The sequence below is a fragment of the Lissotriton vulgaris genome, chromosome 11 (assembly GCF_964263255.1).
Source record: "Lissotriton vulgaris chromosome 11, aLisVul1.2, whole genome shotgun sequence".
Lineage (NCBI taxonomy): Eukaryota > Metazoa > Chordata > Amphibia > Caudata > Salamandridae > Lissotriton > Lissotriton vulgaris.
Genome location: NC_141699.1, coordinates 553,259,975 through 553,274,053, shown reverse-complemented (window position 1 = coordinate 553,274,053; position 14,079 = coordinate 553,259,975). Strand labels below are relative to the sequence as shown.

Below are 14,079 nucleotides of genomic sequence, written 5' to 3'. Positions count from 1 at the left end.
AAGATAGTGGGATAATGTAAAGCATGGCAATCTAGAAAATGCTTGCTGATCCTGTTAAATACATACATAATTAAGAAAATGGATTAGGACAGATTTTTATTTTCAGCATTAATTCAGAAAATCCATTTAACACAGGAAATACATTTGTTGTTAATGTTTTGAATGCTGGAGGGTTATAGAACTAAGATGTGTGCAATTATTGTACATAAGTCAAAATGGCTGTAGCATACCAGCATTCACACTACACAACTTTCAAGTACACTGCATTCCACATGTTTTGTACACAACTTCCAATTCCCCAATTCCCACATGGGCAAACACTGTAGTCACCCACCATCTCTAGTTTCACGCATGTATATGAAAGCACCATACCCGCAATTAACATACACACATTCAAGTGCTCGGAACACTCCCTTACTCTCCTCCCATAATCCTAATATGGAACTTAAGGCCTCTCTTTTTCACAGAACACATGGAGACTTTAGGCATTTAAATTATTTTTATTAAAACACTATTGATAAAAGCACCTTCTGTGGTTTCAGTAATTTCCTTTTGGTCCAGTCAAATGGCCGCCCAACCTTCACAAACGAATAAAGGAACAAACACACAGAGATGGCAAAATCTTCTAAGATGTTTTCTCTGGCCCACAGTGATAATAATAAGCTGAGGTAGGATTGGTCAGTGCATGATGGGGTACTTTTACCACTGTATAACAGAGAAGGTGAGTGTCTGGAGTTGCTGTGCTTTGTTTGGGTTTAAGTAGCAGTGCTCCACACACAACACTGTAGCAATGATGTCCACTTTTTTTATTTTTTATATATCCTACCAGCATCGGTGCTGCAGAGACCAAGGAGAGATGAAAGTCCAGTCTAGCTTGCTGAGGAAATGCTGCTGAACTGTTGCCAAATTCAGAGGTCAAAGTGGCAATGCTAAATCTGACGTCTTTGGTTACTTGAGTCAGATTCCAGGCGGCTAAGAGCAAATGGATGGTCAGGATCAGTAGCAGGGCTTTGAAGGTATTTACAAAGGAGAGGAGCATGATACTACTTCCCATACAGGATTATCATCAGTGCAAGACTCCCAGTATGACTTCAACCATTCAGATACTCTTTTAACTATGGATCTTGATCTTCTGTATGAGCAGCACAAGCATAAGACTACCTACATTGAATAACAGCCACAGAACATGGCCATCTGCAGTGTGAAATTCATCAGTGCCATCAGATTTTGGAGTGTTTCCGGTCCGCGACTACCACTGTGGCATTACAACCAAAATCATGATCATCTCTAGTGCGGTACAGCTGCCGACACGCAAACGTCATTCCCATCCATTGAAGATGAAACACCATGACACAGAATCAAACCAAATCTGATGTGCTAAAAATAAGGCATTAACTGAGAGCATGCCACTTTCATTGCCAAGTGGAAAATAGGAAAGCTCGATTTCTCTGTATTTCTTTTAGCTCTCACCACCATCGTTGCAAAACATACAGAATGGTCAGATGAGCTCTACAGGAAGAAATAGTAACTCTCTGAGCAGTGATGGCTCGCCGAGGGAGTGCTCCCCTGCCTCCCCGCCCAGCAGCACTCCCTCGGTGAGCCACCACTGTCTCTGAGAACAGATGATGCTGCATCATGAACAAACAGGAAGAACAAAGGGACATCTCCAAAGTGGTTAAGAAGGAGATATAAGGGGGCAACGGGCACGGATAGAAACAATAGGAAAAGAAATTAAACGTCAACAGTCGAAAAGGAGACAAATTGGAAAGCAGTGCTGCACTGAAAACAGCAGATAAACCTACGGGAAGCATAATGCACATCTTTCAAACATGGACGGCTGTGGATTAACAGCATTCCCAACTTTGCTACAGGAGGTCTCTGTAGTTTACAGATATTAGCAGAACAGATACCTGGGAAGTAATGTTGCATGCAAAGAGAAAGTTTGCACAGTGATGCCAATTGCAGGGGTGAAAGGTCTTCATCATATAGCAACTAAACATAAAGGCGATGCTGGGAATCTAAAGGAAAAAGCTTCAAATGCGATCCTGCACACAAAGACACCCAGGACGTGGACAGATACCCTGCCCAAACTTCCACCCTTCAAGTCAGACCTCTAGCATTTGGAAATCCTGCCATGAACCTTCACACTAAACATCAGTCCAGTAAGCAAAAAAAACACTTGCTTAAATCTCCAAGTCATAGCCAGGATCCTAAAACCTGGAAACACCATACAACCGTTTTCATCTTCAAACTAGGACCTAATGCTTGGAACACCATTTCCTACCAAAATGTCCATCTAAAAACCAGCACCATATCACTGGAAGCTTCAGGCTATGCAAATGCCTTTACTTCTAGTGCCATAACTCAAAACTGATAACCCAGCCCAGGAAGCAATGTAGTTAGCCAAAGCCTCAACCTCAAAAATTAGGACCTCATCTTTGAGAACACCTTACCTTACTGGTCAGAACTAAGATCTCATTTCTCAAAACACCACATCCTTCCTGATTCTAAATCTTAAACCCGGTCCTGCATCCCTAGAAGGAATCATATTTTTCCAATATAAAATCCAGGTTCCAAAACATGGATAGACATGTCTCACTTTTCAATTCAAATCATCTCCTCATCCTGCTGGTGTCACCATCTCAAACCCTGCTCCTGTTGCATCGAGAATTTCAACACTAAATGCAATCCCACAGCTCATACCCTCAAACGTGTCACCTTAACCACAAGTCAACAGCCCCTGGAAGGCCCACCCAAAGTCCTCAATATTAGAGGGGTATGGACTCGAAGAACTTTCCTCAAAATCAATACTCCTCAAACATGAGGAGCAACTAGGGAAGAGGCTTCAGTGAGACACAACACCAAAAGAAAAGCAACTAGCCAATGACCTAAGATATCCTCACATAAATGGATCAGGAAGAAAGAAGATGCCAATTAACTAAGTGAAAAAGAGTGGGTGAGTGGTTGGGAAAGCTGAAGACATACTAACAAACTTGTTCCCAGAGCACAGAATGATGAGGGAAAATAAAGATTGTAAAAGTGGCCATGATGTCATGGTATATACGTAGCTAATGAGGATGAACCACGGACATCAGCTTGAGTATGAACCAGTAGAGAAGATGACAACAAACCAATCTAACAATTGGTGCCCCAAGACCGAGTCTCATGGCATGGATGGATGGAAAAAATAAATGACATAGACTGACTTCAGTGACAAGGCATGGGTGGATGGAGAACAATATAGGCCAACCAATTCAGTTTCAAGAAATGGATAGGTGGGAGAAGATGGCCATTGACCTATGCCTTACCATGGGAGATTGGGAAGAGGAGGCTAGGCCAATGTTCTTAGCTTTAGTGTAAGGATGGGTGGAAGAAGTAAAAGAAGGTAGTTGCAGGAGTCCTTAGTAGTGGTTGGTGCTGATGTCAAGCAGAGGGCTCTTCTACCTTCCTGGTAAGCAAAATCCTGTTGGCACATGTCAGTCTTCAGCTACAATTGACAGAGATCGCAGTTCACTGAGCTTGGCCTCATTCTCCTTTTCCCTCTCCTCATCTGTCATTCCCGGCTCATCAATCTGCTGTGTCAGGTCTCCGAAGATCTTGTACATTTCAGTGTAGTATATGACCTAAAAAAAAAAGTGGAGAAAAGTCAATGAGACTGGAAGTACTCCGGGGAAGGAGGATGGAGGAGCATCTTACTCATGCATCTGTAATTACACACTTTTAGAAGGTAGGACCCAAGGTAACATAATCCAAGGACCCTATTTCATGCTTTTGTCTTAAATGCTGGGAGTAAAATCGATTTCTTGATGAGTAAAAGAATATGTTACTTACCCCGTAAGCATCTGTTTGTGGCATGTAGTGCTGTAGATTCAAATGCTCTGCATACTTCCACCATTCAGTGTTGGGTCCGGATGTGAGCAAGTTGTTTTTCTTCAAAGAAGTCTTTTGAGTCACAAGACAAAGTGACTCCTCCTCTTGGAGTGCATTGGCATCGGCTACATTTTAGGATTGTTTTCCCACATGCGGGTGAGAATGGAGTGAGAGTAAGCATCAGTCCATGCACATAAAATAATGTAAAGGATCTGCTGAGACCACAGGTGTCTCTGGAGGAGGGTGGGCGCATGTGAATCTAAAAGCACTACATGCCACAAACAGTTGCTTTCAGGGCAAGTAACATTCTGTTTGAGGCATGTGTGGCTCTAGATGCACATGTTCCGCATAGACTGCAAAGCAGTCCCTCGCCAAAAGTGTGTGGGTGTTGCAATTGTTTGACAGAGAGTACGCAGCACTGCCTCACCTACATTGGCGTGTTGTTGTGCTGAGACATCCACACAATAATATTTAGGGAAAGTGTTTGGTGTAGACCATGTAGCTGCATTACAAATGTCAGCTATTGGAATATTGCCCAGGAAAGCCATGGAAGCTTCTATCTTACTAGTAGAGTATAGGGGTGTGGGCAATGTCCTTTTAGTTTTAGCATAACATGTTTGAATGAACTTAATCTTAATTACCCATCTAGAAATGCCCGATTTAGATATGGGCTTTCCTTTGTGAGGGGGGCGAAAAAGCAAAAAGATTTATTTAGTCTTACGGAACTCTTGAGTTCTGTCAATATAATACATTAGAGCTTTTTTGACATCTAGCGTATGAAGAGTTTTCTCTGCAACTAAATCCAGTTGCGGAAAGAAAACAGGTAGTCCAACTGACTGATTGAGGTAAAAAGATTAAACCACTTTTGGAAGGAATTTTGGGTTGGTTCTAAGGACCACCCTAGCTCGGTGTAACTGGAAGAAATGTTCTTCCAAGGTTAATGCCTGCATGTCACTAACCCGCCTAAGTGAGGTAATGGCCACCAAAAAAGCAAACTTCCAAAATAGAATTTGGAGGAGACAAAGAAGCAATGGTTCAAATGGTGGACCCATAAGTCTGGTTAGTACAATATCGAGATTCCATGCGGGTGAAGGTGGAATTACTACTTGAATTAGTACTTCTAAGGCTTTCTACAAATGCCTTAATATCTGGTACCTTGAACAAAGATAAGGGTTGCCTGTTTTGTAGATAGGTTGCAACTGCAGGTAAAGGTAGATGTATTGAAGTACAAGTGAGGCCAGAGGTCTGCAAATGAAGAATGTCGCAAACAATGTTTTTCAAAGTTGCTTGAAATTGATTAATTTGTTTACTGCAATAGTAGAAGACAAATCATTTCCATTTCGCTGGTAATATGCTCTAGTTGTAGGCCAACAAGCTTTTTTAAGAATGGTCAAACATTGAGGTGGGAGATTAAGGTAACCAAATTCTATGACCTCAGGAGCCAAATTGCAAGGTTGAACTCCTTTGGATATGGGTGCCTGATTTCTCCATAGTTATGAGTAAAAAGGTCTTGATTGAGGCGAAGCTTCTCGTGGGTAACTACAGAAAGTTCGAGCAGTGCAGTGAACCATGGCTGGCGAGTCCAAGTGGGAGCTACTAGAACGGGGGTGAGACATGTTTGCCTGAGCTTCTAAACCACAAACAGAATAAGAGGGAGAGGTGGAAAAGCATAGGCAAATATTCCTGACCAGTTCATCGTAGAGCATTGCCTTTGAATAGTGGGTGTGGGAACCTGGAGGAGAAAGTCTGGACATTTTGCATTGTCCGCCGTAGCAAGCACTGGGCCATCCTGGGAGGGAAGGCTACTGGCAGACCATAGTGAGAGACACTCAACACCAGTCCCTGTCACTGAAGTCCACTGAGGAACCAGATTTTTGGATGCAGGAATCGGGAGACGGGAGAATAGACCTTGAAATCGGTAGTCTTACGCTTGAATCGCAGCAGTCTGCATGTATGATATTCAGTATCCCGTTTCCAGAATGAACAGCAAATTCTGCAACAAATAACATCAATTTTTGCTGGGGACAGGAGTTGAAAACTCCCTCAGTGTGCCTCGGGAGTTGGGACTGTCGTGCCGTGATAACTCTGGTGACACCAAACGCGTAAGGATGATGTGTGGATCAACCCCATGTGCGTGGGCCTAATAGTATTGTCTGGTATAAGGCCAGACGGAAGAAATAAATAGCCCGGGTGAGCCGCGTGTAGTAATTCCCTTGAGGAGCCACTACTGCAATGAGGACGTCTATTTGATTATTGCTCGAGTGCCACAGAGGGCCCATCCAGAAGCACTACACTGATGACGAAAGGGCCCACTTTATCCTTGTGTGCCTCCACAGTCAACCTCATCCCCGGCCACTCACACTCACCTGGCGCCTGCCGGATCCTGGCAGCGGCACAACAATGGAGCCGGTGTCCCCGGCTGAACTCCCCGAGCCCCCCCTCCCCCCTTGCCTGGACTGATACAGTGCACGCTTTGGCCAACTCTACCTCAACGCCACTGCTCTCCCTCGACCACATTCCAAGTCCAAACTTATTATTGAAAAACATTTTAAGTAGCCAATTCATGGAATTTGCCAAATCTTGTTTGCGGCTGGGTGAAATAATCTTCCCTACTATATGTAAATTCAATATCTCTGAAACCATCCATTGTATCTTTTTCATTGTAGTGTCTAAACCTACATAAAAATACCATCTATTTTTATAACTTTGTGTTGGACTTCTTAGGTGCTGTGTTTATTACTTCTTTAATTGTTTTGGTGCTGTTTAAATGCTTTACACTTGTTTGACAAATGAAACCTAGGGGTCTAAAAGGTGTTGGTAAGTGTATTACACAGTGAGGTTTGTAGGAAAGTGCCCCTTTTTGACATGGTCATCCCCACTTTTTGCCTGGTATCTGATGCAATTTTGACAGAAGTGCACTGGGTTCCTGCTATCCAGGTCCCCAGTGCCAGATCTCTTTCCCTAAAACTGTACAATTGTTCCCCCAAATGACAATACCCTCAGCACCCCTTGTAAGTCGCTAGATGATACCCCTGGTACCTAGGGCAAGGAGGCTAAAGAGGGTCCCTAAGGGCTGCAGAATGTATTGTGCCACCGTAACGGACCCCTCCGCACCACCATGCAAACAGCCATTGCATGCTATGGTGCAGAGAAAAATTGCCTGGCATATCTCCTGTGTGCCATGCCGACAGACACTGTATGCAGTATAGGTAAGCCACCCCTGCAGCAGGCCTTACAGCCCTCAGCAGGATGTACTATACTACATGTGTGGACATATCTGCATTATCAGATATGCCCATGTGATGTCTAAATCGATTCTTAGATACAGCAAGTGAAGAGGGAAGCTGTTTGGAGTAAGTGCTGGACACTGGTAACTAAGAGTTCCCCAGCTACATGATGGCTTCACTGAAACTAGGGATGTTTGGTATCAAACATCTCATAGTAATAAACCCCCACCGATTCCAGTGATAGATGTATTAATACATGCACCCAGAGGGTACATTAGAGGCCTTGAAAGCCTGAGACAGCAAGCTGCTTCACAGAAAAAGGGAGATGTAAGTGGCTTCAACAGGATGAGGGACTCCTGTAAACTGAGGCCAGACACTCCAAACCTGGTGCCACTAGGAGGGTGGTAGTCCCTCAGCAGCCCAGACAGTTTTTATTCATTGGCCTATGACATCCCCCTTACTGGGCATCTTGGCTAGAGTAAGACTTGGAGTAGGCTAGTCAGCCACTTCTACTGGCCAAACACGTCACAGAAGGTGAAAGAGTTTTGTAACTCAGGTGTTACCTGCCAAGCCAGTGGCTAAGTAGGTAACCATCCAACGGCCCCCTTAATCCCACTCCTAGTGATTGGGGTTCCCTTTGAAAGGGTAAGGGGTTGACATTGTTGGCCCCTTGGACCCTTCAACAGCATCATGGAACAGATTCATACGAGTGGCATTGGCTCATGTCACTAGATACCCTGAATCTATACCTCATAGTACTGTCACTTTTCCTGCAGTTGCCAGAGCCCTCTTAAGTATTCTTATAAGAGTGGGTTTCCCCAAGAAGGTGATGTCAGACAGAAGTAGTCACTTTATGTTTGATTATCGAAAGCAATGTGGAATGAATGTGTTGTGACTTACAAGTTCACTACACCGTGTAATCCACAAACCAATGGTTTAGTTGAGAGATTCTACAAAACCATGAAAGGTATGATCATGTGACTCACTTAAAAACTCAGATGGGATGTCCTTTCGCCATGCCTGCTTTTCGCTTATAGAGAAGTACCTCAGAAGGTAGTAGGGTTCAGACCCTTCAAACTTCTATTTGGGCATCCTGTAAGGGGACCACTGTATCCATTTAAGGAAGGCTTGGAGAGACCTCTCAAATAGCCTAAACAAGACATTGTGGACTATGTGCTAGGCCTACGTTCAAGAATGGCAGAGTACATGGGTAATTCATCCAAAAAACTTGAGGCCAGCCAAAAGCTCCAGAAGCATTGCTATGGCCAAAAGGCTGCCCTGGTTGAGATCCAACCAGGGCAGAGGGTATGGATTTGGAGCCTGTGGCACCTAGGGCCCTCCAGGACAAGTGGAGTGGTCCCTATCCGGTCCTTGAAAGGAAAGGTGAGGTAATCTACCGGGTAGACTTAGGCACTAGCAGGAACCCTCACAGGGCCATCCATGGTAACCTCCTGAAGCCTTTCTATGACAGGGCTGATGTGACTATGCTCTTGGTCACTGATGAGGATCAAGAAGCAGAGAGTGAACATCTCCCTGACCTCCTCTCCTACAGCCCAAAAGATGGGTCAGTTGATGAAGTTATCTTCTCCGACAATGAAAAAGTTTTAAAGGAGAAACCCTTGTATGAAAAGGGAGGGGTTAAGTACTATGAGACAAATATAAGGAATCCCTTTTCATATGTTCTTTGGTAAAGAGACTGCAGTCTCTGGGGGATCCTAATCAGAGAGGGGTGGTGAAACAATATTACAATTACACAAAGAAAAATATTTTTCTTTGTGTAATTGTAATCCCCCAGAGACTGCAGTCTCTTTACCAAAGAACATATGAAAAGGGATTCCTTATATTTGTCTCATAGTTATCTTCTCAGACATACTCACTGCCTAGCAGCAAGCTGACTGCAGGCAAGTCCTAGAGCAGTATGCTGAGCCCTTCTTCCTAACCCCTGATCAGACTACCTGGTGTACACGTGATATGGACAATGGAAACAATACACCTGTGAAATACATCTATAGACAGTCTGATCAAGTTAAGGAGAGCATCAGAGTGAAGTCAGCAAGGTGCTGGAATTGAGAGTCATTGAACGGTCTGAAAACCCATGAACCAGCCCAGTTGGGTTTGTCCCAAAACCTCATTCCAGGGGTGGAAAACCAGAGCTGAGGTTTTGTGTGGACTACAAGACCTCAATGCAGTAACTAAGACAGATGCACACTGAATTCCTAGAGCTGATGAACTAATTGACAGGTTGGGGGCAGCCAATTTGCTCAGTACCTTTGATTTGACATCAGGGTACTGGCGGATTGGTCTGACCCCAGGAGCAAAATAAAAGTTTGCATTCTCAACCCCAGATGGGCATTATCAGTTCATTGTTATGCCCTTTGGATTAAAGAATGCCCCTGCCACCTTCCAGAGGTTGGGCAATAAAGTCCTTTTTGGGTTAGAAACTTTTAGTGCAGCGTATCTAGACAATACTGCTGTCTCTAGTTCCACTTGGCAGGATCACCTGATCCACCCTGGGAAGGTCCTGAAGGCTCTGCAAGCTGCATGTTTCACTATTAAGGCAAGCTAAATCCAGATAGGGCAGGGCACAGTTGCACACTTGGGCTACCTTGGAGGTAGAGGTCAAGTTCAACCTTTACAGACCAAGATTCAGACAATTCTGTGCTGAGAAGCTCCAACAACCCAGACACAAGTCAGGGCATTCCTTGGCCTGACTGGGTACTACCAGAGGTTTGTGAAGGGGTATGGTACCATTGTGGCATAACTAACAGAACTTATCTCCAAGAAGATGCTAAAGAAGATAAACTGGACAGTGAGCTGTCAAACGGCATTTGACACCCTAAAGGAAGCAATGTGCTCAGCAACTATTCTTAAAGTGCCAGATTATTCAAAGCCGTTCATAGTGCTTTCCGACGCTGCTGAACATGGCACTGGAGTGGTCCTTTCCCAGACCAATGATGATAGCCATGACCAGCCTGTTGCTTTCATTAACAGGAGGTTACTCCTCCAGAGAGCAGCGTTGGACTGCCATTGAGAGGGAAGCCTTTGCTGTGGGTTGGTCCCTGAAAACGTCAAGCCCATACCTGTTTGGTACTCACTTCCTTGTGCAAGGTTCTATTTCCCTATTGGGTATTGCCTTTCCAGTTGAGCACAAACCTGGAACTGACCATGCTAATGCAGATGGTCTTTCCAGGTTTTTCCAGTTAGGTGATAAAGACTTACTTGGGAAAGGTTAGACTCATTCGCTTTCGTTTGGGGAGGGGGCATAAGGGGGGTGTAGGAAAATGCCCCTTTTTGACATGGTCATCCCCACTTTTTGCCTTGTATCTGAAGCAATGTTGACAGAAGTATACTGGGTTCCTACTGTCCAGGCCACTAGTGCCAGATCTCTTTCCCTAAAACTGTACAATTGTTCCCCCAATGGGCAATACCTTTAGCACCTCTTGTAAGTCCCTAGTAAATGGTACCCTGATACCTAGGGCAAGGAGGCTAAAGACGGTCCCTAAGAGCTTCAGCATGTGAAGGGCCACTCTAAGACTCCTCAGCAACAAATACAAACTGCCATTGCAGGCTGTGTGCTGTGGTGCAGAGAAAAGTGAAGACATGAAATGGCACGCCTCCTGTGTGCCATGCCTACAGATACTGCATTCAGTATCGGTAAGCCAGCCCTAAGGCAGGCCTTACAGCCCTAAGGCAGGGTGTCCTATAGTAAATGTGTGGACATATATGCATGAGCATATATGCCCCAGTGCTGTCTAAATCGATTCTTAGATATTCCAAGTGAACAAGGAAGCCATTTAGAGTACATGTGCGGGACACTGGTATTTATGAGTTCCCCATCTACTTGATCACTTCACTAAAACTAGAGATGGTTGGTATCAAACATCTCGTATTAATAAACCCCAATGAGTGCAGTGATGGATTTATTAATACATGCACCCAGAGAGTACCTTAGAGGTGCCCCCTGAAAACCTACTGACTACTGGGATAGACCAGCCTGCCACTACAGATAGGTTTCCGACACCCCTGCAGGTGACAGCCCACGCTCTTGAAGGGCAGAAACAATGCCTTCTCTGGCCCGAGGTTTTGTCACCTCCTCCAAGCAGGATAGCTAAGTGATCAGCATATCAAGGCAGGAGGCTTCCAGTTTACAGAGTTGTCGCTTCCCAGGCAGCCTGATGCAGCAGCCTCACAGGAAGAGGACCATGTGCTCCTTAAGGTCAGATCTGTCCCCCCACCAAGTTAGAGGACACCAGGTTCGACCGTGCACACAGGACCAATACCTGGGGTACTGGACCCCTTGAAGCAAACAGAGTCCATGAGAGTCCAATCTGGATTTCCACTGCACAGAGACTGAGCAGCCGTTGAGGGATGTCAGCACTGAAGAGACTCACTTCCAGAGTGGGTCAGCTGTCCTGGGTTTACACCCTCAACCAGCAAAGATAGACAACCACAAGGCCCTATGATGCACAGATCCCAGCCGACCTTTCCAATCTGCACCCGAGTGCCCCCAGCCCGGGTACCGTTGAACCAGCTGTGCCCCTTGCCTCTAGTACCCTTGTGACCCGAGCCCCCTATTAGGAGCTACCGCACTTCTCTTCAAGTCAACCGGTAAAAACCTTTAACCTCAAAGCTCTATGACACAGAGCCCAGCCAACCTTTCCACTCTGCATCTAATCGCCCCAGCTCGGGTATCGATGAACCGGGTATACCCCATACCCCAGACACTACCCTCTGATAAGCCTAAACTGCTTGCCGACACTACTACATAAAAGAGCATTTAGTGTTATCATTATCAATAAGGGTTGCCTGGACTTTTTACACAGTGTATCACGTTTTGATCCACTATATAAAGAGCCAGCTTCCTACAGGTTGCACAATCATGCCATATAATGCACCCCATTTCCTCATACATACAAAATAAGAAGCAAGATGAAAACGTGAATGGAAGAACAGTCAAAAATCTATTTTAGCCGTACAATTGTGAAGAAAGAGGGACCCTTTGTTCATGTTCCTGCAGGTGCCAGCTCGAGCAAATACATGACCTGATAACGCTAACAGGATACGGGTTCTGACCAGGTGCAAAGAGAAGAACTGAATGGAGCCACATGCTTATGAAATGGCAGTAAGTGAAATGTTTCCTGCTGCCTTAACTTTCACAGTCACGTAAAAGTGCCCAAGCGGACCAATCTTCTTTGAGGCCTATTACCATGCAGCTCAACTACAGTGGCTCACAAAATGGATGGAGGGGAGCCTTCGTAATGGGGAGGCTCATGGAGGTATGGATCCAGACCCAGACCCAAGACAGCTTGCTACTCCGGCATCCCTTGAGCGAAAGAGAGGCTCCGAGAGACCTGTGGGTGATGCGTCAATGTTGGAACCAGGCTAGTAAAGGAGCCAAACAGGGGCTTCCATTTGCGCCTGAGATTCCGTTGCTGGTTTGCAAGGTATTGACACATGGGGGAGACTGGCAGGGACTAAGGGGCTGGGAAGAGGCGGGGATCTCCACTATCGGGGACCTCTATGAGGACAACACCCTACTACCCTTTAATGATCTGGTAGAGAGATACAAACTCCCTAGGTGGGACTTCCTCTTACATGCTGCACTGACAGCAGCCATCCATAAGCACTGCAGGAAGGGGATGGGGGAACCGCCAACTTCTTTACCATGCCAGTATGTACTATCAGCGGCCGGGATGATCAAGGCGGAGAGTCTGTGTGTCAAATGGGAAACAGGCCTTGGGGCACCCATAGAGGAGAAGCCGTGGGAAGCTCTGGTAGAAAGAGCATGGAAGTGCTCCAGAAATGCGCGATTCCAGCTAATCCAATTCTATGTCCTCCACAGAGCATATCTCACCAGCACAAAATTAATGAATATTTTGGGACCCGAACAGCCTGCCCGGGGTGTAAGTTAGAAAACGCCAAATTTTTTTTGCACCTGTTCTGGGAGTGTCCATTATTGGAGGGGTCCTGGAGAGCAGTATCAACTAAACTTGGAAAAATAACGGATAGAGACAGCACACTGACCCCAGGATATTGCTTATTACACTGGTTCCCTCATACTGCCCGCAATAAAGTTACCAGTAAATTCATTGACCTGGGGTTATTCCTGGCTAAGCGAGAAATTACCAGTCACTGGAAGGCGACCAAGGCACCTAACATCTCAAGGTGGCTGCGAGAATTCACAAAATGGGCTGACTGCGAAGGGATTTTTAGATTACAAATGGCCCAGAGAACAAGTAAAGAAAAAATGCTAGACACGGCGAGAGCATGGGTGTGGACTTACTCAAGCACCCGACTGATGATTGCGAACCACCCCTTGAGTGATGAGAATTGTATGTGGGGATTGAAACATTGCCCTACCAGAACAGGTAGCTTAGGGCTTTGCAAGCATGTACTATATAGTGGCTCCCCATATGTGGACACCTTCCTACTTGAATTATGGAGCCAGATGCTCTACATGACTAGATACTAGTCTCAAATCAAATCAGGCGTTTGTTAAGCGCCACTACTCACTCGTAAGGGTCTCAAGGCACTGGGGGTGTGAGGGGAGGGGGTTCGCAGGTTCAAGTCCATCAAGAAGGGGGTCTGTCGAAGAGCTAGGGTTTGAGGTTTCTTGCGAAGACGGGGAGCGATGTTATCTGTCTGAGGTGGAGCGGAAGGTCAGTCCAGGCACTGGCCGCGCGGAAGGAGAAGGAGCGGCATCCCGATCTGGTCTTTGTGGTGTTGGGGACCACGGCATAGGAGATCTGGGATGATCGTAGGGTCCTTTGGGGTGAGTGGAATTTGAGTCGGCAGTTCAGGTATGCTGGTCCGGTGTCGTGGAGGGCCTTGTGAGCGTGGGTTAGCATCTTGAAGGTGACTCGAGCTTCGATGGGGAGCCAGTGGAGTGTGCGCAGGTGCTGGGAGATGTGGCAGTGGCTTGGCAGGTTGAGGTCCAGTCTTGCGGAAGTGTTTTGGATGTTCTGTAGCTTGCGGTGAGGTT

The 14,079-nt window shown here is 45.7% G+C and overlaps 1 protein-coding gene across 2 annotated transcripts in view; it reads right to left on the bottom strand.

Annotated features, from left to right (window-relative positions):
• Positions 1-480: 480 nt before the first annotated feature.
• Positions 481-14,079, bottom strand: part of BIN3 (bridging integrator 3) — a 188,610-nt gene continuing 175,011 nt past the window's right edge. The window contains exons 9-10 of one of the 2 annotated variants that reach the window (XR_015300927.1): positions 1,605-3,623; positions 481-1,546 (exon numbers count right to left, since the gene is read on the bottom strand). Coding sequence is in view for 1 of the 2 variants with exons in the window: in XM_086943619.1 (XP_086799745.1) it covers positions 3,477-3,623 (147 nt within the window). In the remaining variant the exon portion in view is untranslated. Of the gene's footprint in view, positions 3,624-14,079 lie in introns of both variants that reach the window. The other variant, XM_086943619.1, reaches the window with a different exon arrangement.